General features: G+C 33.7%; 3 protein-coding genes across 3 annotated transcripts; 2 read left to right on the top strand and 1 right to left on the bottom strand.

Moving 5' to 3' along the window:
- The first annotated feature begins 474 nt into the window (after positions 1-474).
- LOC140063902 (sialidase-3-like) lies at positions 475-10,162 on the top strand. The gene is made up of 8 exons (XM_072084773.1): positions 475-575; positions 961-1,003; positions 3,360-3,536; positions 5,774-6,006; positions 6,743-6,823; positions 7,370-7,482; positions 7,890-8,039; positions 8,477-10,162. The coding sequence occupies exons 1-8, from the start codon at positions 554-556 to the stop codon at positions 8,786-8,788; spliced, it is 1,131 nt and encodes a 376-aa protein (XP_071940874.1). The 5' UTR covers positions 475-553; the 3' UTR covers positions 8,789-10,162.
- Positions 10,163-10,455: 293 nt separating this feature from the next.
- Positions 10,456-13,072, bottom strand: LOC140044922 (uncharacterized). The gene is made up of 4 exons (XM_072089623.1): positions 12,784-13,072; positions 11,642-11,794; positions 11,391-11,548; positions 10,456-11,281 (listed from the first exon to the last, which is right to left on the bottom strand). The coding sequence occupies exons 1-4, from the start codon at positions 13,070-13,072 to the stop codon at positions 11,045-11,047; spliced, it is 837 nt and encodes a 278-aa protein (XP_071945724.1). The 3' UTR covers positions 10,456-11,044.
- Positions 13,073-13,114: 42 nt separating this feature from the next.
- LOC140061245 (pre-mRNA-processing factor 6-like) lies at positions 13,115-25,371 on the top strand. The gene is made up of 24 exons (XM_072107780.1): positions 13,115-13,232; positions 13,495-13,554; positions 13,670-13,751; positions 13,868-13,986; positions 14,521-14,599; positions 14,881-14,975; positions 15,450-15,531; positions 16,016-16,144; positions 16,733-16,892; positions 17,526-17,653; positions 17,833-17,959; positions 18,072-18,190; positions 18,666-18,828; positions 19,561-19,669; positions 20,363-20,432; positions 20,556-20,677; positions 21,074-21,332; positions 21,579-21,680; positions 22,215-22,289; positions 22,703-22,836; positions 23,144-23,211; positions 23,870-24,008; positions 24,423-24,549; positions 24,931-25,371. The coding sequence occupies exons 1-24, from the start codon at positions 13,144-13,146 to the stop codon at positions 25,081-25,083; spliced, it is 2,790 nt and encodes a 929-aa protein (XP_071963881.1). The 5' UTR covers positions 13,115-13,143; the 3' UTR covers positions 25,084-25,371.
- Positions 25,372-27,357: the final 1,986 nt, after the last annotated feature.

The raw sequence follows: 27,357 nt of genomic DNA, 5'->3' as shown, positions 1-27,357 counted from the left end.
ACTGTAGTAATTGCGTAAACCGTACACAGGTCTGGCTCTACACAAATTGTATCCAATAGAAACATGAATATGTTTTTATGCTGTACATTATTGTTGAACTTTAGACTGTCATACCAACTCCACCTAATTTCTTTCATTTACTAATGTTAAATGTAATCTTGATCTTTATTTACTCCATGGTCTTCATGAATTCTGCATTTATGCTCGTTTGTTGACGCCCGTTGGAAATTTATGTGATGTGTCTTATTTGTATTTTTTCTATGGTTTGTGGATGCCGTATGTTCTTTATATTGTTATTGTTATATAATACATAGGCCTAGAAACCATAGAGATTCATTATCTCTATGTGAGTAAACCTTAAGCCCACCAGACTATTATTTGATTACGAACTTCGAACTGTACTTACATAAGAGAGATACTAGACTAGCATTATCACATGCATTGTGTGTTTCAAAACAGCTCTAACAGAGTATAAAGATTTAGTATTTTATATTAATTTTGTTTTTCTTATTGTATTTTTTTACTGCATTTTACAGGTGCATTAAAGCGTACCATGGGAGGAAGCACGTCTAAAGGTAACGATTTATCATGAATTACAGGAGCGCTGCAGTCAAATAAACGCCCTCTTTAAAACAAGTCGGGGGAAGATTCAGGAGACAGGATAGAAATAGGTGCATACTCATGCACCACCCATTTGACAGCTACAATGAAATTATGAATTACTTTGACTACTCGATTTATTACTACTGTATACAGTAGTATTGCTGTATGTTAGCACTTTCTCCCATTCTCAATATGCCTCTTGCCAATTGTAATTGTATTAAATATAAGCAATCGTCATAAATGCTTAAAATCATATGCATGCACTGGATATACGTTTTTTTTAATTATTCCTGTGTATAAAATAATGGATTTCTGCATTTTAATTTACATACAGTCATTTCATATTTTGTTTTTCAGAAACTGTGTTCAAGTCTAGCTACTGGAGCACACCAACATATCGGTAATTTTAAAGATTTTATTGGACTTGTATTAGAGTGTAATAAATTACCATTCCCTAACATATAGAGTAACATAGTATTTACATGAACATTCTAGAATTAGATGTTTTGATTTAAGAAACCATGTATAATTAATAAGAACAATCAAGAACATTCCAGAAGTCCTATTAATAGAAACTGTAATCATGTAATAATGAGAAGTATAAGGAATGATCTAGAAGGTTATGAACATATTGTATATAAGGGGAAGTATGACAATTGTAAGTGGGAGAAGGATTTTGATTGAAGCATTTATTTTGAAGAAGGTTGTTGGATTAGAGGTTGGATATTATATTGTAAAGTTATTGTGAAACTGTTGTTTAAAGTGCTTACTGGATTGTTGAAAGTTGAAGTTGATTGAAATTAAAGCTTTGTTTTTGAGTTATTTTACAACTTTGTGGATTTTGTGTGTATACTTTTATGTCACAAGGGAGTTCCTAAAGTATTTTCAACCGCTCGGAAACATACGTGAGAGGAGTTCGTGACATAATTTGGTGGCAGCGGTGTTCAGCCTAATTTGGTGGCAGCGGTGTTCAGCCTAATTTGGTGGCAGCGGTTATTTCGATCTACTGTTCGACTTAACTGTGTATTTATCTACAGTACGGTTGTGATATTTTGTGGTAGCAGTTTGATCTACTGTATTTTGCCATAGATTGGTGGCTGTTTAGGATCAACTGTACTTTTATTGATATTTTGAGGAAGTGGTACTTACGATACTGAGATATTTTACGGAAGCCGTGGTGCTACGTTTTGTTTAATCGTAAGTACACAAACATTGTTTTAAGAACAGTACATTATTTATTTGGAACAGTAGACTTGTGAACGTCTCGGTAACTACGATTAACTAGTAACAAGACCCTCATCCAGATTTAAAATATGGCTGATAAACAATCAACAACAATATCCGGTAAAGTGTACAGCAGTACAGACTTTTTAGTGTTGTTAATGAAGCAACAAATACAACAACAGAGTCTTCTGATGCAGCAGATGATGGATAACCAAGAACGTTTACATCGGGAAGATATTGAAAGGAAAGAAGGTTTATGTCGGGAAGATATGACGGTCTGTAAGGACGGAATTTTATTTATGCATGCTTTTACTAAACACCAGACGGAACCCATAGAGAAATTAGTGGTTTTATATCATTGCAGTAATAGTGTTTTGAAATTTTCACATGATATTTCATTGAAAGAGTATTGTAAAGCCTCAAAGTATAAAACTAAATTGAATGATTCCTATGTCAGTAATTGTTAGTGAACCATTCCGACAAATTTACATGAATATTGTTGGTTCATTATTAGTAATTATTAATAATTATTTTCTATGTTATTATGGCGTATTTAAGTTTTATAGACTAGGAGTGGGTTAAGTTTTGACGCGTCCGTGTATACTTTCCCCTCAAAACTCCAAGAAAGAGTTTTGAGCTCAGAAAGAGGGGGGAGTGTAATAAATTACCATTCCCTAACATATAGAGTAACATAGTATTTACATGAACATTCTAGAATTAGATGTTTTGATTTAAGAAACCATGTATAATTAATAAGAACAATCAAGAACATTCCAGAAGTCCTATTAATAGAAACTGTAATCATGTAATAATGAGAAGTATAAGGAATGATCTAGAAGGTTATGAACATATTGTATATAAGGGGAAGTATGACAATTGTAAGTGGGAGAAGGATTTTGATTGAAGCATTTATTTTGAAGAAGGTTGTTGGATTAGAGGTTGGATATTATATTGTAAAGTTATTGTGAAACTGTTGTTTAAAGTGCTTACTGGATTGTTGAAAGTTGAAGTTGATTGAAATTAAAGCTTTGTTTTTGAGTTATTTTACAACTTTGTGGATTTTGTGTGTATACTTTTATGTCACAAGGGAGTTCCTAAAGTATTTTCAACCGCTCGGAAACATACGTGAGAGGAGTTCGTGACATAATTATCATGTAAAAATTATTCTACTGCAGTAACTGCAGTAATTACCTGGACGTATAGCATATTTTGGATAATCATCACTAACTTTGAAAAGGGAAAACTGCAGTAGAATGATTTTGCCATAATTCGTTTTTTGTTCATTTACTTTTGTCCTTGATATATTTTAAAACATCGAATACAGTCCCATACTATAATGCTTGGTTTCAAATTGTTTGTGGTCTAAAGGTTTAAAACTTTATTTATTCACAATTTTGTTACTTTCTTGTTAATTTCTCCCAATCCGGTGTTTCATGAATACTATAATGCTTGGTCTTAAATTGTTTGTGGTTTAAAGGCTTTCAAACCTTTTTTACAATTATGTTAATTTCTTGTGGATTTTTCCCAATTAGCATTCCAGCTCTGGTGTTCCAGGAAGACCATTTCTTGGCGTTTTCTGAAAAGCGTCTAACTGGATCAAAAGACTATGGACCAATGAAAATGGTAGTTAAACGAAGGCTCTTCAAAGGTGACAATGTCAACTGGAGTCCTGAGACATCCATATATCCTGCAACAGAAACTGGAAAAAGGTTTTTTATTTTTATTTTAAGTCATTTTATACATTTTGGAAACATGGCAAACATTTTTTAAGTAGTTTATATCAGCTGCTGCTTTTACAGAGTTTTTTGAGAGCTTTACCAACTTTCGTAAGTCCTTGATTGACACCGAAGTGTTAAAATACGGTGTTCTTAAATTATTAGTAGCTTAGAGTGGAGAAAACACAATTCTTAAATTAAAATAATGGAGATGAAAATTCACAATACAATATCTGACGTAAATATACATTTTTGCTACAACAGAAATACACAAAATGTTCAAAAACACCTTATTTTGACATTTAACCTATAGCTGGCACAAACATTTGGAATCACTAACTTATAAATAATTATTATTAATTTATAACTAATACTAATTAAGAAGCTTACTATGTTATTGTTTATTATGATATTGCACAGTAAACATCATACTACTCAGTATATGTGATTTTAATAAAAACTAAAAATTAATAATTTAATTCTAAAGAACTTAGGTTTGTTTTGTTCAGATGTTTCAATGTTTCCCTCCATTACAATAAGCTGTTTGATGCAACATACTTAGTTATATTGAATATTTTTAATACAAATAAACAAAAATATGTAAATTAGTTGCATAGTAAAACCTATATTTAGGATACTAGTTTTAATTAAACTCACATGCGCACTGTAGTATGATGGTTACTATGCAATGTTCATTCATTTATTTGCTTCTTAAATTATTAGTAAATCCAACAAAAAGGAGGATGAGTAAATAACAATAATGTCCTTTAGGATTATTATAACATAGTCATACTTGTTTACAACAGTTTACTTTGATTTGTCTTCAGATTTTCATAATTGTAAACACAAGCAACAAGAAAGAAACTGGGTATAGTTTTAAAGTGAAATATTGCAAGAGTTTAAATTTGGTATTATATAGCATAATGATTTTGGCAGTCTATGTGTGTGGAGACTTTTCCTATTTATAAATTAAAAGTATACAGTACAAACAACAACATTAGTGTTAAGAATTGAGAAGTTTGATATGATTGTATTCCATACCTTACCTCAGCACCAACTATGATGGGAATGAGGTAGTGCAGAAGACCCCTTCACTTAACTGCCCTACCATTGAAATTGGCCTGACCCATGTGTATATTTCAGATTAAAATATCTTTTTAAGGTTTTATAGAATTGACTCCAAGCTAGAACTTTGATACGATTTTTACATAACTTAATTTCTGGTCAACTATTTTTAAAATATCCTTACTCAATCCCAATACGATGGGGGACTGAGGTTGAGAATTCCTTCCTAATTGCCACCTCTTCCACTGAAAACCATCATCCACAGTGCCAGTTTATTTGAAATGTAATACTCATTTGTTACCAAAGACTTCCAAATTCAACCCTTCTAATCTATAAAAGGAGGAGTAGCCGGACTGAGTAGCCTACCGTATAGTGTATCATGGACAACGCGTTGCAATTTATCATGTGATACCTGAAAAGAAAGGCTCCACTTTTTCATAACTTGTTATTTCGTTTTTAAACATATTTATTCCTAGTATTTTGAGACCAAAATTATCACTTTTTGACCTGGTTGCTAAATATTTCTATGGTTATTTTCCTGATCAGTGGTCATGATATGTCTTTTGGCACTTGTTCATTAGAGTGATATCAATAGGAGTGTACAGAATTTTGATATTAAACAAAGACAACATTCAGTTGTTATTAAAAATGGTAATTGTGCTCCACGCAAAAATGTTTGTACCAGCTATAGGTTAAATGTCAAAATAAGGTGTTTTTAAACATTTTGTGTATTTCTGTTGTATTAGAGCAAATATAAATATATATTTTGCGAGTAATTTTAGACTAAAATTATAACTTTCTGACTAGTGGTTGCTGAGATATTGATATGGCTATTTTCTTAACCAATGGTCAAAAATAAAGTTTGACCAAGCATCCCAATTTTTTTTCGGGCGACAGCAAAAAATTGATTTGTATTGATATAAGGAAGCAAAAAAACATTGTTAACATAGTTTGCTAGAGGGTGCAGGTGAACCCTTTCTGGCTCCCCAACTATACATGTAAATTATATAATTATTATTTTATGTATTTTTAATACATGTGTGGAGAATATTTATTGAATATTGAATAAACGAACGGATGAATTGTTAACCCCTGTGATATTCGTTTTCAAATGGAAGCACGCTCTGAAATGTTCCTATATCTCTTTTTTCTTTCTGTTTTTAAAGGCCAATGAATCCCGTTCCTATTGTTATCAATGAAACTAACGTCATCTTACTGTTCAACACTTACCCGGAGAACATGCCGCAAAGTGACGTAAGAAATAGTGACACCCGCGTATGGAATTTATTGATCACACAGAGTCATGATGGTGGAGAGACGTGGGAACCTTCCCGTGAACTGCCAGTTGACAAGATCTTTTCTAATTTCAAAAGTGGGGTACCATCTTATTGCGCTGTTGGTACGTTTATTTTTTATTTTCAATCCAGTAAAACAATTGTCAATCGTGGCAATCTGTTAGAATGTAAATAAAGTTGTGTTTTGTCAAGATAAAAACAAACAGTTGAGTTGATAATAGTATCCTAATAATCGCAGAATTTGGCCTGTTACTTCGACCACGCCCTTTTGGTTAACTAAATGCAAAAATGTTGAGGACATATTTTATACAATGTCACGCCTTACCTTTGTTTACATTTACAGTACAATACTTTAGATGCTGATGTCCAGTATTTGTTTAAATTGGAATTGATTAAAAATGTTGTCTATGGTTTGACCGTGCTTAAGTCTCCTGTTAAAATTAAATCTACAATACCAGCTAATTTGGCAGATAGAAGTTAACTACATAATTAATTATTTATTTATTTAATATATTAAAATATAATACAAAAAGCAGCAAAAGCTGAAAGCATTGTGTGTACATACTAAAAATGTAAAACATTATGGGCAGCACACACAAAGAAAAACATTACAATATTAAGCATTAACGAAAACCATATAAAAATACCATTAAAAACATTACAGACAATAGTGAGATCCTTGTATCTTTTATGTCACCGTTACAGGTACGTATGACTCACTGTTATATCTATACTCTTCTACAATAACTTTATTATCCAAAGTATTTTATAAAGTTTTCTGCATTACACTCATTTGCACAAAATGGTAGTTGATTATTACGCTATTATATTGTTATACAGGACCTGGCCATGCTATCAAGCTAGATTCAGGAAAGTTAATTGTTTCTGGAAATGTTGGATGGCCAAAATCCAAAAATACAAGTAAGTTACAGTGGTGTGCTAAAAATAGAATGTCATTCGCCTATACAGTTGACCCCAAAATTGACTTCTTTCTGTGTGTACTGTATTTCCAAATGGCATATTATATGTACAGTATTACAAATACCTTCATTGTAATTTACAGTACATTGTCCAGTATGCGACAAGGCCGTAGCGAGAGGTTAAAAACAGCAAGGCACAAATGGTTCAATAGTTAGGGGGAAAATGGCAAAATCAGCACTGTGGTCTGTTACAAGAGTTGTCAAAACAATACAGATTATCTGATAAAATCCTAGAAAGTAGGAAGCCTTTTGCCATTTTCTCCCTGACTGTTAAATTACTATTAGTAATTATTAATATACAAATGACGATCTCTGATGGGGAATTGTGGTGGGTAGTGAAAATTGGAAATTCTCATGAGGCGAGCGCTCATCTGCCTCATGCTGGCCACAGCCCTGGCATTTGTACTGTAAGCCCTTAATACTCAATCCCTAATTTTATCTTGTTGCTTATATTAATTACTTTGTAAATTCAAAATTTAATTTACAGAGAGTAAACCATTTGTTATCATAAGTGAAAATAATGGAGAAACATGGCATATGGGAGGTTTAATTCCGTTGCCTGAAATTGATGGAAAGAAAATCTCAGGAGGCGAATGTCAGGTACCAAAGATATAATTAATTTTCAATGATTATTGTACAAAGTTATGTCATTTATTGTTTACGAGAAAGTCCTACATATTTGAAATACTTATTTCTTTTTTTCAATTAAAATTTAAATTACTTATCACGAATTAGATTTCTAAAGATGTTCATATATTTTTCCTTTGCCCCATTATTAATACATTTTTTTTTATTGATGCGTAAAGGTCTGTCTACACTATCAAACTTTATGTGATGTGCCCATATATGGACATGATGATGTCATATCATATCACTTCCATCTTTGGGCATATCACTACCATATTTAGGCACATCACACTTTTTTTGTCAAACTAGTTTGATAGTGTAGACAGAGCTTTAGTTAAAAACTGTAATTATTTATACAAATAATTTGTTATTATTTGTAGCCAGTTGACATGGGATCAGACAATGTTGTGATAAATTGTAGGACTGGAGGCACCTATCCACGTTTCCAATGCTATAGCTCTGATGCATGTAAAACATTTAGTGACTCGCAGGTGATGCAAACATTAATTGAACCAAAAAATGGTTGCCAGGTTAGTTTTTTTTTTCACTCATTTCAGGACTCCACTTACTACTATACTTTGTCTAGTAAAATGCATTAAACACACAGATTCTGTGCCTGATTGCAACTAGCTGGGGCTAAATAAAATAAAAATGTATCGAGTGATCCCATTTTTGGAGTCTTGCGGCAAGTCTACCTTGCACCCTGCACAGCCGTGAGCTGATATTTCCATTCTCAAAAAGTCTGTATTATTTGATTTGGTCACTACCAGTGATGTAGCCACGAGAAATAAAGTGGTCCGGTTTTCGCAAAAAAAGTGTTTAAGCCACTGGGTTGTCAAAGGCCTCTGTGAAAAAGTGGTCAGGTTGAAACCTTACCAACCGTACTGGTGGCTACGGCCCTGACTACTGCTTAGTTTCCCAAGTTACATAGGGCCTAGTTTTAAAAAAATGTATGTATTATTTGTAGGGGAGCACTATTGGTTTTAAAGCAACCGATTCGAAGCTTCCTGAAGACCCTGAAATGAAAGACTTACGCTGGGCACTGTTTAGTAATCCAGATTGCAGACTATTGAGAAGGAACCTTTCCGTGCGTTTAAGTAAGGACAAATGCCAGACTTGGTCTGACCCTCCAATCAAAGTCCTCGAAACTCTTGGTTCTGCTTACTCGGATTTGGCAGCATTCGTTGAAGATGGTGAGCAAACGTTTGCTTGTCTTTTTGAACGTAATAAGACATTGTTACGAAATATTGAGTTTACAACCTTTACACTTGATGACTAGCCAACCCTTACTCTTCTTTCTTGACCTCATTTACATACATAAATACGTCATAGCACAAGTTTGACCTCATTTACATTTAAATTGGACCAACCATGACACATTTCTCCAGCACATACTCAGGATATTGTATATATATTTCTTTGACCTAGTTACTCTTTAGCTTACCCAGATACTCTTTAGCTTACCCAGATACTTTTTAGCTTACCCAGATACTCTTTAGCTTACCCAGATACTCTTTAGCTTACCCAGATACTATTTAGCTGACCTAGTTACTCTTTAGCTTACCCAGATACTATTTAGCTTACCCAGATACTATTTAGCTAAACCCAGATACTCTTTAGCTTTACCCAGATACTATTTAGCTTACCCAGATACTATTTAGCTTACCCAGAGATACTATTTAGCTTACCCAGATACTATTTAGCTTACCCAGAGATACTATTTAGCTTACCCAGAGATACTCTTTAGCTTACCCAGATACTCTTTAGCTTACCCAGATACTGTTTAGCTTACCCAGAGATACTATTTAGCTTACCCAGAGATACTATTTAGCTTACCCAGATACTCTTTAGCTTACCCAGATACTCTTTAGCTTACCCAGATACTCTTTAGCTTACCCAGATACTCTTTAGCTTACCCAGATACTCTTTAGCTTACCCAGATACTATTTAGCTTACCCAGAGATACTATTTAGCTTACCCAGATACTCTTTAGCTTACCCAGATACTCTTTAGCTGACCCAGTTACTCTTTAGCTGACCAAGAATGTCTTCTTGCCCCAGTGTATTGAACCCATGAAAGGCTAAACTATTTAAGCCTGGAAGTTAACATTCTTGGATGGTTGTTATATACAATCACAGCATGGATTCTTTGTTATTCTATGTTACATATTAAATATACAATTATTTTAGCTGACCCAGTTACTCTTCAGCTGACCCAGTTACTCTTTAGCTGACCAAGAATGCCTTCTTGTCCCACTTTATTGAACCCATGAAAGGCTAAACTATCTAAGCCTGGAAGTTAACATTCTTGGATGGTTGTTATATTACAATCACAGCATTGATTCTTTGTTATTCCATGTATATTAATTATATCATTATTTTAGCATTTAAAATGACAGAACTGGAATGACATATATTTATTTATTATTTCTGGACAGTTTAAACTTATATAAGTTGTTGTATAATTGTACTTATCTTGCAATTGACTAAGTTGATATAACTACCTCAAATTGGACATCATGTATCGTATTGTTGTTTGACTATTTAAATCAAAATACACTTTGTTGGAACTAAATTATGCAGTAAATAAATTATGACAAGCAGAAATCATGTTATATTTTGATATATTTTGATGAAATTTAGACTAATTGAACTTGAAGATGATTTACATTGAAATAAAGATTAATTATGAACATGGTTAGTGTTTTTGTATCTTATTAATATTTGTATTCCAGTTGAGCTTTCCTCATTTCGATTGAATCTTGTTTTATTTTCCACTATGTTGGTGGACTTGTTTGATGTTTGTTTATGGAAATTAAGTAAAAATAAACAAAACACATTTTTATTAACAGCAAATAGTCCAATACAGAATATAGCTTTATTGTTACTTACTCATATAGTACTCTGTATTATACAGGTATTAAAATTATTGAAATATATAAATTGCAAAACATTATTGAACACCACAAAGTGTTTATATTATTTCTAAAAAATATAATACATATTCCTTTGCACATAATTAGAAATTAAAAACTATAAAATCACTACCTACTAGTATGGTATACTCTATCTATAGAGATTTTGTTGTTGATAAATATAAATAGCGCTTTTAAAAATCAGCAGATTATCCCAATGTTCAAAAAATTGAAATGGGAGAGATAACCGATTGAATTAGAACTAAAAAGATGTGTTTTTTAAACTTTGATAGAAGGTGAAAGTATGTTTAATAAAATGCTAGCCTCCCATGGCTAGGCACTTTAATTAATATGGTCCCATTACTTTTTAAAATTAAGTTTCTAAGCTTATTTAGGGTGAACGAAAGCAGGAGCAAGAGGTATAAGGCTCTGTCTATACACTATCAAACTTATGTAATGTGCCCATATATGGACATGATGATGTCATATCACTACCATATTTGGGCACATCACTTTTTTTTTGTCAAACTAGTGTAGACATATATTACTTCAATGCATACATTTCACATCTACTGCTCAGATTCATATCAAACAATATTTACAAATCAGCAAACACCATTATTACAAGTGATTTAGAACATCTTGAAGAAAAGCCCATATGTAAGGTAGAGGTAGAAATAGGTGGTAGATCCGAAGCGATGAAGCGTGACTTACGACCTCACTATAGTTGCCTGGAGACTGTAGATGTTTCTGCTGCTTCAGACTACATCGTACACATTGTGGATACAGTTTTTGTTGAACCTTTGGGTACTGCAACAACCCAAGTAAGTACTTCTTTGTCTTATTGTTGCGTGACAACTATAAAAGAATATAACATTATTATGATGATTAATTTATTTACTTTTTAACTTTTACTATATCCTCAATCCCCTTCCTCCACACATCGGCCTACAGTATGTGCACTTACTGATAGTGGGGGTTGGTGATCAGCAATAAATGATTTTATAAACCATTTTCTTCCACATGTGTGGCAGCCAAATTTCTGGCCTATTTGCACAATCTTTTGTCTTTGACTTTTGTGAGCGTACCGATGGGAACCAATAATTCCTTCATTTGCAAAAGCACCTGAAATTAAAAATAGTAAATTTTAATTTATAGATTTTAAATAAATGGTTTTAATCATAGATTTTAAAGTTTTTAAAATGTTTGTGTGCCTACCTGGAGATTTCACAGTACTCGGAAGAACAGATGCAAAACGCCCTCTAAAAACTTTGAATACAATAACTGTTCCCATAAAGTACGCAGCCAACAATTTCAAGTCTTTGTCATCAAGGCTGTATGGTTTGGGCAACTTGAAGATGGCAGGTTCATCTGATGAGATTTGAGAAGAATTTTTTTGTTATTAAATATTAGGCCTATTTTTATATTTGTTATGCGCGATTTGAACGATTTGCGCAATTTAAAATTGCGCAAAAAAATCCTTGCGCAATTTGAAATTGCGCAAAAAATTCTTGCGCAATTTAAAATTGCGCAAGGATTTTTTTGCGCAATTTCAAATTGCGCAATCAACTTGCGCAATTTCAAATTGCGCAAGAAAATCTTTGCGCAATTTTAAATTGCGCTGCACAATTTGTAAATTGCGCAAGATAGTTCTTGCGCAATATGACACCTTTGCGCAATTTGAAAACGAACTGTAAATTTTCCCATACATGGCTAGGCCTAGGCAGAGGAGTTTAAAATTTAGTATTTTATTATATAAATAAGACCATTTCAATGAAGATAATGTTTAATACTCACTTTTTAAGTTTTTAATATTAGTTTAATAAGCTAGGCCATGTAACCTAGTCAGTATCAGTAGTCCAGACCCTAGCTAGGCTAGAGTAGTATAGCCGACCGCCCGCGCCGCGCCCGCCTGGTGGAACACCACCGCTTCGTTTTCCTTCGTCGGTTCTTCGACGGTATGCTAACTTATAACAATATTTGCACTACTAAAATAAGGAAATGCGATATTTATCTTTAATTTTGAATCATTCTTAGAAATTACTATATAAATATGGGTGTGCATGATTTCACAATCTGTCGAAAAACCTTGCGCAATTTGCAGATTACTTGCGCAATTTAATACGTTGCTTGCGCAATTTGAAACACATGTTTCAATTCAAATTGCGCAAGGATTTTTTTTGCGCAATTTCAAATTGCGCAAATCGTTCAAATCGCGCATAACATATTCATTAACTATTAATAATATTAAATAAATCATAGAAAATAGGCCTAAATAAAATGCTATCTTGCTCTCCAACAACATTTTATTTTGATGTAAAAAACATTTTTTTTAAATGGATCGATTCAAATTCACGTACCTCGCCAATAATAGTAATTCTGTTTTACCCGAAGCCGGTAAGAAGCCTCAGTCACGGCGATGGCCGAAGCGCATCCCGATAGTCCCACAGCAGCTAGGCCTAGAACAGGGGCAAGTAAATGTCCATTTGCTATTGAAATTGTCCTGAAAACAAAGTGTTGAATTAAACCCAGACTTACAGGAAAAACAAGCGCACCGATAGATGATGAATATAAAACTGTTTTGCTGTCGTACGACCATAAATCAACGACCTTTTTTGTCGCTGAATAAACATCTTGAATTCCCCTCATTTTCCAAAAAAACATAAACACAAACATTACACAAAACGTTGAGGGCGTATATTTTGAACAATAACGTCAACATGGCGCATCCAGGCTCCCTTGTACACAAAAAGAAAGAGTTTATTAACATGTCTGCACCCTTGGGATACGTCCCAGGGTTGGGCAGAGGGTATGTATATATATAGGCTATAATATCAGACTTTTTAATAAAATCTAAATCTCTAATTGACCTTTAATTTTGACTTAATAAGCTAGGCCCGGCTTACTGTCATCTCTCGCTCTCGACTGCCGCCGCTGTAAGTGTAACGTTGCGGTGGCGCAATCCGAGGAGAGATTGCACTTGGCCTAGCCTAGTCACGTCTTCTTTATTTTTGTACTTGTTGGTAGTGTGTTTTTAATAACAGAATATTGTATGTATTGGTTATTTTCAGTGCGACAGGATTTACTACACGGTCAGATATTGGACCGGCTAGAGAAGCCACCGACATCAGGTGAGATGATCATATTTAGAAAGAGAAAATACATTATTATACTTGTCAGCACTTTAATTTACAACAAGAACATAATAACAATATCAATATGCTTAAATATACTTTACTTTTAAAGTGACGATCGGCATCCTGCTCCGAGAAAGAAGAAAAATAATGATAGTGATGAAGAAGATTTAAATGACAATAATTTTGATGAGGTAAATCTTAGAATTTTATTTATGGATCATTTCTTAATCTCTGTCCACACTAGCAAACTATTTTGACACATCACAGAACTTAATAATACAAGTTTTTTCTGTTATCATATTGATAGTTCAATGGTTATTCTGGTAGCCTGTTCTCTAGAGGTCCCTATGAAAAAGATGATGAAGAAGCTGATGCTATCTATGATGCAATAGACAAAAGAATGGATGAAAAGAGGAAGGAGAGAAGGTTGGTATAATGACCTTTGACATTTTAAAGTTTGCATATTTTGACTACATATTTATAATTATATTATTCTAATAATTGTAGCATAAAATGTTGCACTACGATGCAGCGCAACACAAGTGATTGACAAATCACAAGCGATTGGTTATTCTTTGTGTCGTTTACGTTCTTGCTTTCCGTCTCTAGTGAGAACCATGCTTAATTATATATTATAATTATATAATACTGTTAATAATATTTTGGAGTGGAGCTGTGGCTTGGAGTGGAGCTGTGGCTTGGTGGTTATGATGCTTGGCTACCAATCTAAGGGTCCTGGGTTCAAGTCCTGTCATATGTCCGGGTTTTTTTCTCATGACAATTTACAACTCCACTCCCAAAGACTTAATAATAAGTCTTTGTTTATGTAGAGCATCTTGTGTATATGTTTGTCTTGTGAAATTATTAAATAGTTTATCCATCCTGTAATTGGCGGGTTACTCGCTGTTGGATGAGTATGAAATAAATAAATAAATAAAAATATTTTGTATTAACTTATAGGGAGAAGAGGCTACGAGAAGAAATTGAAAAATACCGACAAGAACGACCGAAAATTCAACAACAGTTTTCAGATTTGAAGGTAAAGAAGTTAAATATAGGTTATATAATAGACAATTAATGAATGTTTATTAGTTAAATAAGGAGACTATTTTAATGTGTTAAAAAAATACTACTTAACAAGATCAAGCAATAGTACCTGTGGCTTGGTGGTTATGATGCTTGGCTACCAATCCAAGAGTCCTGGGTTCAAGTCCTGTTAGTGTTGGGATTTTTGGGATGACAAATTATAACTTCACCCCAAAAACTTATAATAAGACTTTGTTTATGTAGACTATTTCTAATAATCTTATTACTTTTTAGCGTAAATTAGCTGAGGTGTCGGAGGATGAATGGACAAGCATTCCAGAAGTCGGTGACGCAAGAAACAAAGCGCAACGGAGTCAACGGGCCGATAAGTAAGTGATATAAATAATGTGACTCTGTGAGTAAGATACATCAAACGCATTGAAAAAATACACATTGGTTGAGTCACTGTTTACGAATTGACCGTCAAGCCTGTAGACAGTGGGGACGAGGGAGTTGAAAGATATCCTGTGTCCTGACTTTCAAACGGTTACCTTAAAAATGTCCCCCAAAATCATGAAAAATAAACTTTATAAAATCAGAGTTTTAATAGCCCATTTTACAGTTTTAATGAAGTTAATAAACAGTCAGATTTTAACCAATAACCCATTGACTCATTCATTTTTATCCTCCCTCGGGTCCATTCTACAGTTCCCACAGATTGATTTCTTCATCAGTACTTCTATCAATGGATGATTAGTTGGGAACATAAACGCTAGTTCATCATACCCATTACCGTTTTTATCGAGTAAACACCTCTCACAATTTTATAACCTTTTGATTGACACAATTTCCGTAATTTCCAGGATTACACCAGTACCTGATAGTTTTCTTGCCAAGCATTCCAGTGGTCAAGATCATCACAATGTACTTGACCCAATGCAACAGGTAACGTAGAACCTGATTTTAAATCTAATTTACTTATATGAACATCTCGAGTCATTTTTATATATATAAATAATTAATAATAATTTGTTTTTCTTAATTTGTTTTTACCTTAAATACATGTCGATATATGGCCACATCACATTTTTTTTCGTCACAGTAATAATAGTGTAGACAGAGCTTTGTATAAATGAATTGACTTGGCTTGCACTAACAGGTTTGGTACTTAATTCCATCGAACTGTAAGCTTTCTAAAGCCATGTCTACACTATCAAACTTAATGTGACAAAAAAATGTTGTGTGCCCATATATGGACATCATATTTGGGTATATCACTACCATATTTGGGCACATAACACATTTTTTCAAACTAGTTTGATAGTTTGAACAGAGGTTAAGAAATCTGCAAACATTTAAAAGAGCTTGTGTGTCTTGATAGTCTTCAGATTATTGAACAATTAAAAAATTTATTGTTTGAATTTGATAGAATTATGGAGGTTTTCAAACACCGTACCCTGGCCTGATGTCATCTGGTTTAATGACACCATCTGGGGAATATGATTTGAGAAAGATTGGAGAAGCAAGGAACACACTGATGGATGTACGACTCAACCAGGTAAACATTTAAAAGACAAAGATCGTTTACACTCACACTTTTCCCATAGTACTTAGCAAGCCGTCATCTTTAAAAAAAAAGCCGTCACGACGGCCTTTTCGGTTGTGTACTATAGAGGGAGTCATCGAGAACAAATTTTTCTTCTTCTGTTTACATCGTTAAAGATGTATTGTTTCCCAAAAAATGACAAATAAAAATTAATAAATCAGACTTTTAATAGGCCATTTTGTAGTTTTAATAAAGGTAATCACTTGCATAGAAAAAAAAGTTTTCACTTATGAAAAGTCAAAATAAACGGTTAAATTCAACCAAAAACAAATTGTCTGACAGACAATTTGACTATTTTTTGCTTTAAATTACTGTTTATTCAGGTAAATACATTTTTATTCTATCCAAGTTTTGGTCAAAGTGAATAACTATTATTTGACATTAAATTACATACTCAACAAAAAAATATAGAAAAATATTTTTTCTGTGGGACAATATATCTTTAACAAAAGCAGGTTACACACACATTTTAGTTACTGCAGTAACTGGAGTAAAATAATTTTGACTTGACCATATCTATTTTAACTATTCTTAATTTAGGTGTCTGATTCTGTGAGTGGTCAAACTGTTGTAGACCCTAAAGGCTATTTGACTGACTTACAGAGTATGCTGCCCTCATACAGCGGTGACGTGGCCGATGTAAAAAAAGCTCACTTACTTTTGAAAAGCGTTCGTGAAACAAATCCAAAACATCCTCCAGGTACAGTATGCTCAAATATAATATAAATATTTTTCATTTTAAAATTGTCTTGAATTCCCTAAACAGCTCTTTCTACACTATTAAACTACTTCAACAAAAAAGTTGTGATGTTTTCAAATATGTTAGTGATACGCCCAGATATGGTAGTGATACGCCCAGATATGGTAGTGATAGGACATCATCATGTATATTTGGGCACATCATATTTTTTTGTCACACAAAGTTTGATAGTGTAGACAGAGCTTTATCCATGGTGTTGCTTAACTACCAATAAGCAGTGTACATGCAGTAAAATGTTGTTTACAAAGTATGTTTGATATTAAACTGTGACCCCACGATTACACTGCTGACCTATGTGTAGTACAGTATTTATTTTCTTGTAAATCAAGCCGTAATTATGATGTATAAATTGTATTTTATTTTTTGACTTACTGCACCGAGGAGGAACAGTCACATGAGTTAGTCTTAAGCCTTGTCTACACTATCAAACTTAATGTGAGTGTGTTTGATAGTGTAGACAGAGCTTAAGCCTTCATGGATATATAAAGTTAAATTGAATGGGATAAATACAAAGCTCTTTATACTAATAATGATTATTGATAATTAATTTTAAATATTTACTTATTTTGTTAGCCTGGATTGCATCTGCTCGTCTTGAAGAAGTGACAGGCAAGCTGCAGGCAGCTAGGAACATCATCATGAAAGGCTGTGAGGCCTGCCCTAAGAGTGAAGATGTATGGCTGGAGGCTGCTAGATTACAGGTAATTAAATTAACTAGTTATTGTATTGATAGAATATTTAACTTTTTTAACTCATATTATGTTTTGTAACACTTCCAACAACAAATCTCGTATGAGAATAGTGAAACTGTTACCGCCATCGTTTGTGATTGGTCAAATCACTTGCATTGCATATTTTAAACTTCGTTTTATATATAAAGCCTGGTGATGCTGCAAAGGCTGTCATAACACAAGCTGCTAGACATTTGCCACAGTCAGTCAAAATTTGGATCAGAGCTTCAGATCTAGAAACGGAAATTAAACAGAAAAAGAGAGTGCTGCGTAAAGGTAGGTTGAACACAAGATATTTTTGTATTGTATTGCATACAGATATTTTGTCTCTTTTCTGTCTCATATAAATGCATACAATATTTGATGGATCGAACTTGTTTGTTTACAGCTCTTGAGCATATACCAAATTCAGTAAAGTTGTGGAAAGCAGCCGTTGAGTTAGAAGACCCTACTGATGCTAAGATCTTGCTTAGCAGATCAGTAGAGTGTTGTCCAACAAGTGTTGAGGTATGTCCATAATAGTTAATTCTAAAATCTCTTTCTACTCTATCAAACTACTTTGACAAAGAAAGTGTGATGTGCCCAAATGTGGTAGTGATATGCTCAAATATGGTAGTGATATCATGGGCACATCACATTTTTTTTGTCACATAAAGTTTGTTTGATAGTGTAGACAGAGCTTTATAGCAACAAAAGCCTGGTTCCCACTTAGATTCAACAAAAAGACATAAAGTAATTTGATGAAACAATGGATCATTCATTTGCATTGTGCCTATGCCAGTGGGAACCAAGCTTTAGGTATTCAATTCACTGTTGAATTAGAAACTAATGAAGGTCTGCAAATTTGTCTAGTCTTTTTTCAAACAAAATACGCTATACCATTTTAAGCTCTGTCTACACTTTTTTTGTCAAACTAGTTTTTGATAGTGTAGACAGAGCATAAGACACATATAAAAATAGTTTCTTTATTTGATTTCTGTAGTTGTGGTTGGCACTGGCAAAACTGGAGGGGTACGACAACGCAAGAAAAGTTTTGAACAAGGCACGTGAGAATATCCCTACTGATCGACAGATCTGGATTACGGCCGCAAAACTCGAAGAAGCAAATAATAACTCTCAGATGGTAGACAAAATCATTGACAGAGGTAGTATATGGTAGTGATATGCCCAAATATGGTAGTGATATGCCTAAATATGGTAGTGATATGCCTAAATATGGTAGTGATATGCCTAAATATGGTAGTGATATGCCCAAATATGGTAGTGATATGCCTAAATATGGTAGTGATATGCCCAAATATGGTAGTGATATGCCTAAATATGGTAGTGATATGCTTAAATATGGTAGTGATATGACATCATCATGTCCATATATGGGCACATCACACATGTTTTGTCACATAATGTTTGATAGTGTAGACAGAGCTTTAGCCCTACTTGTATCTACATGTGTTACCTTCTGGATCATCTAACATTGGAACTTTAAAATTATTGACATTTTATAATACAGAGCTTTCAATTTGCTATCTAGGGCAAATGCATATTGTGTTGTTGGTTTTTGTCTGGACCTACAATCCGCCAATCGAGTGAGGTAGAACATCCCACTGTCTCTGCACAATAAATTAACTTAACTGCTTCCTATGTTGTCACAACTACTCCTAGTACACTGGTGTAACTAGGTGCACATGAGCTGGATGTGTACACTGGACCTACGGTTTATAGTCCTTATCGAGAAGACTCATTCTACCACTAGAACCATGAAGCGAGTGAGCCTCAAACCCCTGCCTATATTATGGCTATGTAATTACGTTTCCACTGTCTTAACCACTCGGCCACTCACTTGTAATAATGTAAAAATATAATTATTTGGTTTTTAGCTGTGAAATCACTAAGAGCAAACATGGTAGAGATCAATCGTGATCAGTGGATAAAGGATGCAGCAGAGTGTGAGAAGGCTTCAAGTATATCAACTTGCCAGGCTATCATGTTAGTTTACCATTTTACTTTTATATCCTCTTAACCTTTGACCCCAGTATATTCCACCACCCAGTATAATCCTACTTCCTGCTATATTGGAGTGGAGTTGTGGCCTGGTGGTTATGATGCTTGGCTGCCAATCCAAGGGTCCTGGGTTCAAGTCCTGTCATATGTCAGGATTTTTTCTAATGACAATTTACAACTCCACTCCCAAAGACTTGTAATAAAGACTATGTAGAGCATTGTGTGTATATGTTTGTCTTGTGAACAGGATTGCCACCTTTAAGAAGGATAGTAATTGAATTTGCTTATGGTTATCCTTGGCAATTTGCCTAAATATATAAAATAAAAAAATAAATAAAAATATAAACTTGAGTAGTGAAAGCTTGGTCTTGTTATATTTCTTAATGAAGTTTTATGTTAAGTTATGAGAGTGACAAATAAGTATTTACACATAAATGGAAGATATAACATTGTCTTTCAACCTTTAACCCAAATATATCCTTGTTTCTTGAGCCAGCATAACCCCTACATATTCTCATCTGCTTCCTGCTATAATATGAATATAAAGGTAGATCAAACTAGGTAGGAAGTAGAATAAGAGAGGGTGGCCTACGATGTATTACCCTATATGGGTGCAGCTTAAGCCCTGTCATACTAATTAATTAGACCCTGACTGAATAAAGATTTGTTGTTTTGTAGACGTACAGTGATTGGCGTTGGAATTGAAGATGAAGATAGGGAGGCCACGTGGATGGACGATGCTGAGAGTGTAAGTACGATATTTTATTTGAACAAATTTATCCAGCTCTTTAAATTTATTTCATATTGTATGAACCAATATACGTAATATAGTATAAATAAATTTTGATTAATTTATAATTTTTTTGTTTAGTGTGCAGCGATGACCGCTTATGAGTGTTCACGTGCGATCTATGCGTATGCCCTATCTGTGTTCCCAAGTCGTAAGAAAATTTGGATTGAGGCTGCCTACTTTGAAAAGAATCATGGGTCAAGGTATGTTACGTAAAATATGAAATAGTGTTTGTTCATTATTTATATCATAGAGATATTATAGTATATATATATATATATAATATCTCTATGTTTATATATACACACATTTTCTGAATTATTTGAGAATCTATTGCATTTAGTTATGTTATCTATTACAAGTAATGAATGTTTATGCGTTTAATGGTACAAATAATGGCATGAGATAAAAATAAAAGATAGGCTTACATTTGAATCAAATTGAAGTTTTTTGTTTCGTACGCTAAAAAAGTGCTACTGAATGACCGTTTAGTAGTGCATACTATTGCACGCTATGTGACCTGCAATCGTTCAATCAAATGACAGGAATTTATTTAGGTGTTATATTAAATCATTCATTAAACACATATCTGTTTACAGGGAGTCATTGGAAAATTTATTACAAAGAGCAGTAGCTCATTGTCCCAAAGCAGAGGTTCTTTGGTTGATGGGAGCCAAGTCCAAGTGGCTAGCAGAAGATGTCCCAGCCGCTAGAAGCATCCTGGCATTAGCTTTCCAAGCAAATCCAAACAGTGAAGAGATTTGGCTAGCTGCCGTCAAGCTTGAGAGCGAGAATAATGAAGATGAGAGGGCTAGACTGCTGTTGGCCAAGGCTAGAAGGCAAGCTCCGACAGCTAGGGTAAGGGGAATAACAATGTTATCATTATGGCAATGAGAAAGAAAGAAACAATTTCTAAAGTTTAATTTACATTTATTTTTTCATCGTTTATAATACAAGAATCTTGCACATAGAAATGAACAATTCTTTTCTGTATTCTATATATTAGAACCCCTCCTTTTGAACGCCACTATTAAGTGGACACTTCAGAGGGTCTTAAATGTGTTTTATCCTAAGTAATCTTTAGTGTATCTTAATTCTTTTAAGGTTATGATGAAGTCAGTAAAGTTAGAATGGCAACTGAATAACGTGACCAAAGCAAAAGACCTTCTTGAGGAAGGAGTGAAAGCATATCCAGATTTTGCTAAAGTTTGTTTATTACTCTACTTAAATTACTCTGTAACATGTTTAATAGCTTGAGTAATAGGCAGCTATTTATTTCACTCCTACAGTGAGTGCAAAGTACATTTATGTGCTACTGCGATAATAATTTATATGTTGCTATATAATGCTTCTTCACATTATTACCCTGGTCATCTTTCGGATCAAACATGTATGGAAAAATACTCCCATAATGCAACTAGTAATATAATAAGCGCAATTGTGTTTTGGTCTTGCCAGGCACCCATTAAAAAAACCCATTATGCATACATAAAGTGTCGTGCGTAAGGATACACACAAGATTCGAACCAACTTCACACACACCGCCACACATTCCTCAATAAGCCAGTCCACAAGAATATACACTGGTTATTGCAACCCACAATTGATGTTTACTGTATTATTATAGCTTCTCGGACTGTTTCCAAATTCAGTATCATTTCTGAACATGTTCAACACGGGTTACAGTGATAGCTCATAGTTGTTTCATAGTTCTTTGCATTTTTTCCAAATCTTATTCAGTTGTGGATGATGAAGGGAGAGATTGAGGAACAGCTAGGGGACAGAGAAATGGCACGAAAAGCATACCAGCAGGGAGTGAGTTGACTTGAATTTGTTTTCAATGTGTCTCTTGTATACATTATTTTAATATGCATTAACTATATCCTTTATCCTGAACTGCTGTTGAGGTGGATGAGGGAAGGGTGGGGGATTTAGGGGGGTTATTAAGGGGCATACAGTAGTAAAAAATTACATATGTAAATAGAGGAATAAGCTGCGACTTGCAGCCTACTAGGCTGAATTGCGCACAGGTGTGGACGACACATACAGAACTGCCTTTTCCCCTAAGGGTCCCTTCAAGTCATGTGCTGTCACCAAACGGCGCTTGTTAGTCTGTCCACACTGAAACATATATTTCTTTTTTTTATGTGTTTTGTAAAGGCTAGAAAACAAAGTCACCTTATTTTGGGTTCATTAACAAGTATTTTAATTTTTTTTTCATCTACCAGTTAAAAAAGTGTAACCATGCCGTTCCCCTGTGGATACTTGCTGCTCGATTAGAGGAGAAAGTTGGTAATTTGACCAAAGCTAGGGCCATCTTGGAGAAAGCCAGACTATCCATTACAAAGTGTCCAGAAATTTGGTAAGAGTTTCATGTACATGCAATTAGCCAGCATGTGCTATTGCAGACTTGCCTACTGTTTTTTTCAAATGTTATGACATGTTTTATTATCAAACACACCGTACATAAAAGATAGGTGCCAGTCAGAAATTACCTGTGCCCATTTGCCACTATTATTGGGGAATCCGTTGTACTGCATTACCTGAGTGGCAGTACTTTTGTAGTACCAGTTCACACTTTCACACAACAAACAAGTAATTTTTCTACCTTGCTAGTGGGAACCAAGCTTAATGATCCAAATGAATATGGTTTTGCATTCACTTTTTAGGTTGGAAGCAGTACGAATGGAGGAGAGAGCAGGCAACAAGAATATCGCACAATCAACCCTAGCAAAAGGTAGTATTACTTTGTAAGAATTTCCATATAATAGGAATTTCCCTTTATGTGCCTAGGATAGGATTTCTGCCCCATGTGTCTATGGTGTTGGGTTAATTTACCTTAAATGTGCCTACTACAGTCAACTCTCCCAATACCGGACACCTTTGGGCCAGCCAAATAAGTCTGGTTTTCCGGAAAGTCTGGTATTCGGAATGTGTTTTTAATGGTAAATATAAATTTGGGACCTTTTGGTCCTCAAAAAAAGTCTGGTATTGGGAGAGTTTCTGGTTTTCAGAGAGTCCGGTATTGGGAGAGTTGACTGTATAAGAATTTGCAAATAGGAATTTCCCTTCATGTACCTACAATGGGAATTTCCCTGATATGCCTAGAATAGTATTTCCCCTCATGTGTCTATAATGGGAATTTCCCATCATGTGTCTATGATGAGAATTTCCCTTCATGTTTCTGTGGCTATGATGGAATTTCCAATCCCTTTATTTGTCGACGATGGGACTTTGTCTTTATGTGTCTTAAATAGGAATTTCTCTTCATGGCGTAAAAAAGGGTATGAATATATCAGTATATTCTTCAATATTTCTATCATACTTTAGAAACAAACTATCATAATTCATCATGCATTTTTGTTTTTATAAATACATTAAAATATTCTATTTAGCAATGCAAGACTGTCCAAACTCTGGTATTCTATGGGCTGATGCCATCTTTATGGAAGCGAGGCCTCAAAGAAAGACAAAAAGTGTTGATGCATTGAAAAGATGTGAGCATGACCCTCATGTTCTCTTAGCTGTCTCACGGTAAATCATTAAAAACAAGTTTTAAAATTTCACATTTTATTTACACCGTTTCTAATGACTGAAAGGTATGGCATCATAGTATCAAAAATAATATTGAATATCCAATGATAATCAATGCCAACCTAAGGTGTATGTGAATCAAAGCATTTAATATCAATGTTTTGTAGACATGCACGCAATTAAATCTATGTCTACACTATCAAACTAGTTTGCTCAAATATGGTAGTGATGTGCCCAAATATGGTAGTGATATGACATCATGTCCATATATAGGCACCATACATTTTGTTTGTCGCATAAAGTTTGATAGTGTAGACAAGGCTTTACAGATTAGCATTTGGCGTGCAAATTAAGTTATATTTAATGAGAAAAACATTCATATCCAATTGAATGTTTCATTTGTTTGAAATACAGATTGTTCTGGACCGAACGCCGGTCAAACAAAGCAAAGGAGTGGTTTGAAAGGACAATAAAAATCGAGCCAGATCTTGGTGATGCATGGGCATACTATTATAAATTTCTACAGCTTCATGGCACTGAAGTAAGTTTATTAATTAAGCTTTGTCCACACTATCAAACTTGATGTGACAAAAAAATGTGATGTGCCCATATATGGACATGATTTCATATCACTACCATATTTGGGCATATCACTACCATATTTGTGCACATCACACTTTTTTGTCAAACTAGTTTGATAGTGTAAAAAGAGCTTAATTAATAGTTTCATTCTCCAAAGTTGGCCCCATTCTAGTAGAATAGTTTTTATACCATTGGTTCCTATGCTTGTCATAGCTTGGTTACATTGCTGCATTGGCACTTGGATTATATGATCATGAAACTCAAAAATTCAATAATATTTAAACAAATGTTTGCACTGTATTTGTGTTTATACTTTTTAATACTATTATTCTTAATGAAGGAAAAGCAAGAGAACCTTAAGAAGCGATGCGTTGAAGCGGAACCACATCACGGACAAATCTGGTGTAGTTTCTCAAAGAACATTAAAAACTGGCGACTTAAAACGGACAAGCTTCTTCCAATGGTTGCAGCCACGGTTCAATATAATATTTAATTGGAAAAAGCAACATGCATTAAATCCAACTATAAAGCTCTGTCTATACTATCAAACTTAATGTAATTTGCCCATATATAGACATGATGATGTCATAGCACTACCATATTTGGGAATATCACTACCGTATTTAGGTACATCACACTTTTTTTGTCAAACTAGTTTGATTAATTCAAAGCTTTTCTTTTGTTCCACAATTTGATGTAGTTGTAGAACAACCTATATGTAAAGCTCACATTAATTTGAAAAATAGGATCATGAAATATATTTCAATATCATCACATATTTTGCGTATTAAAAAAAAAATACTAAGCAAGTTTTGTTGGCATGATGTATATGAAAGGTATGCAATGTATAGTGTTGGAAATACTGTTGTCACGTCAGGAGACTCTGCAGTATACGGATTTCTATTTCAAATAGCAACATTTCGACCCTTTTATTTTTTGACATAACTAGCAATATATAGCCATTTTATTGCATAATAATTGAATTTTAAAAAGATGATATTTTAGGAATTTTTCGAAAAAATCCCTGTACTATAAAAAATTTCGACCCTTTTATTTTTCAACAAAACTAGTTACTATGGCTCTATAAGATGATACAAAGCAATATATAGCATAATGATTGATTTTTAAAAAGGTGATATTTTGGGCTTTATTTAAAAAAAATTCCTGTATAGAGATTTTTTCTAAAAATAACCAAATTTTGACCCTTTTATTTTTCGAGAAAACTAGTTACTATGGCTCTATACGATGATGCAAAGCAATATATAGCCATTTTTATCGCATAATAATTGAATTTTAAAAAGATGATATTTTAGGAATTTTTCGAAAAAATCCCTGTACTATAGTACAGGGATTTTTTTTCAAAAAATGGCAAAATTTCGACCCTTTTATTTTTCGACAAAACTAGTTACTATGGCTCTATAAGATGATACAAAGCAATATATAACCATTTTATAGCATAATAATTGAATTTTAAAAAGATGATATTTTAGGAATTTTTCGAAAAAATCCCTGTACTATAGTACAGGGATTTTTTCCAAAAAGGGCAAAATTTAGACCCTTTTATTTTTCGACAAAACTAGTTACTATGGCTCTATAAGATGATACTAAGCAATATATAGCCATTTTATTGCATAATAATTGAATTTTAAAAAGATGATATTTTATTTATTTATTTTATTTTTTATTTTTTTTGGTATAGTAACCATTTATGTCAAATATGGTTATGATAGCACAATTGACATGCGCAGAATCCATTATTCGACTCTGTGCATGTTTATTATGCAATAGTAACCATTTATGTCAAAAAATAAAAGGGTCGAAAATCGGCCATTTTTCGAAAATTTTCCTGTACTATAGTAAAGAGATTTTTCCAAAAATGGCAAATTTTCGACCTTTTTATTTTTCAATAAAACTGGTTACTATAGCACAATTGACATGCGCAGAACCCATTATGCGCCTCTGCGCATGTTTATTATGCTATAGTAACCATTTATGTATGGGTAAAAAATCAGCCATTTCTCAAAAATTTCCCTGTACAGAGATTTTTCTAAAAATGGCAAATTTTCGACCTTTTTTATTTTTCGATAAAACTGGTTACTATAACACATTTGACATGTGCAAAACCCATTATTCGCCTCTGCGCATGTTTATTATGCTATAGTAACCATTTATGTCAAAACTGGTTACTATAGCCAATTGACATGCGCAGAACCCATTATTCGTCTCTGCGCATGTTTATTAAGCAATAGTATAAAAGGGTCGAAAATCGGCCATTTTAAAAAAAATGGCCAATTTTCGACCTTTTTATTTTTCGATAAAACTGGTTACTATAACACATTTGACATGCGCAGAACCCATTATTCGCCTCTGCGCATGTTTAATATGCTATAGTAACCATTTATGTCAAAACTGGTTACTATAGCACAATTGAAATGCGCAGAACCCATTATTCGTCTCTGCGCATGTTTATTATGCTATAGTAACCATTTATGTCAAAACTGGTTACTATAGCACAATTGACATGCGCAGAACCCATTATTCGCCTCTGCGCATGTTTATTATGCTATAGTAACCATTTAGGTCAAAACTGGTTACTATAGCACAATTGACATGCGCAGAACCCATTATTTGTCTCTGCGCATGTTTATTATGCAATAGTAACCATTTATGTCAAAACTGGTTACTATAGCACAATTGACATGCGCAGAACCCATTATTCGTCTCTGCGCATGTTTATTATGCTATAGTAACCATTTATGTTAAAACT

Source organism: Antedon mediterranea, chromosome 1 (assembly GCF_964355755.1).
Source record: "Antedon mediterranea chromosome 1, ecAntMedi1.1, whole genome shotgun sequence".
Taxonomy (NCBI): Eukaryota; Metazoa; Echinodermata; class Crinoidea; order Comatulida; family Antedonidae; genus Antedon; species Antedon mediterranea.
The sequence above is the reverse complement of the archived record's forward strand: the minus strand, read 5'-3'. Positions and strand labels throughout refer to the sequence as shown.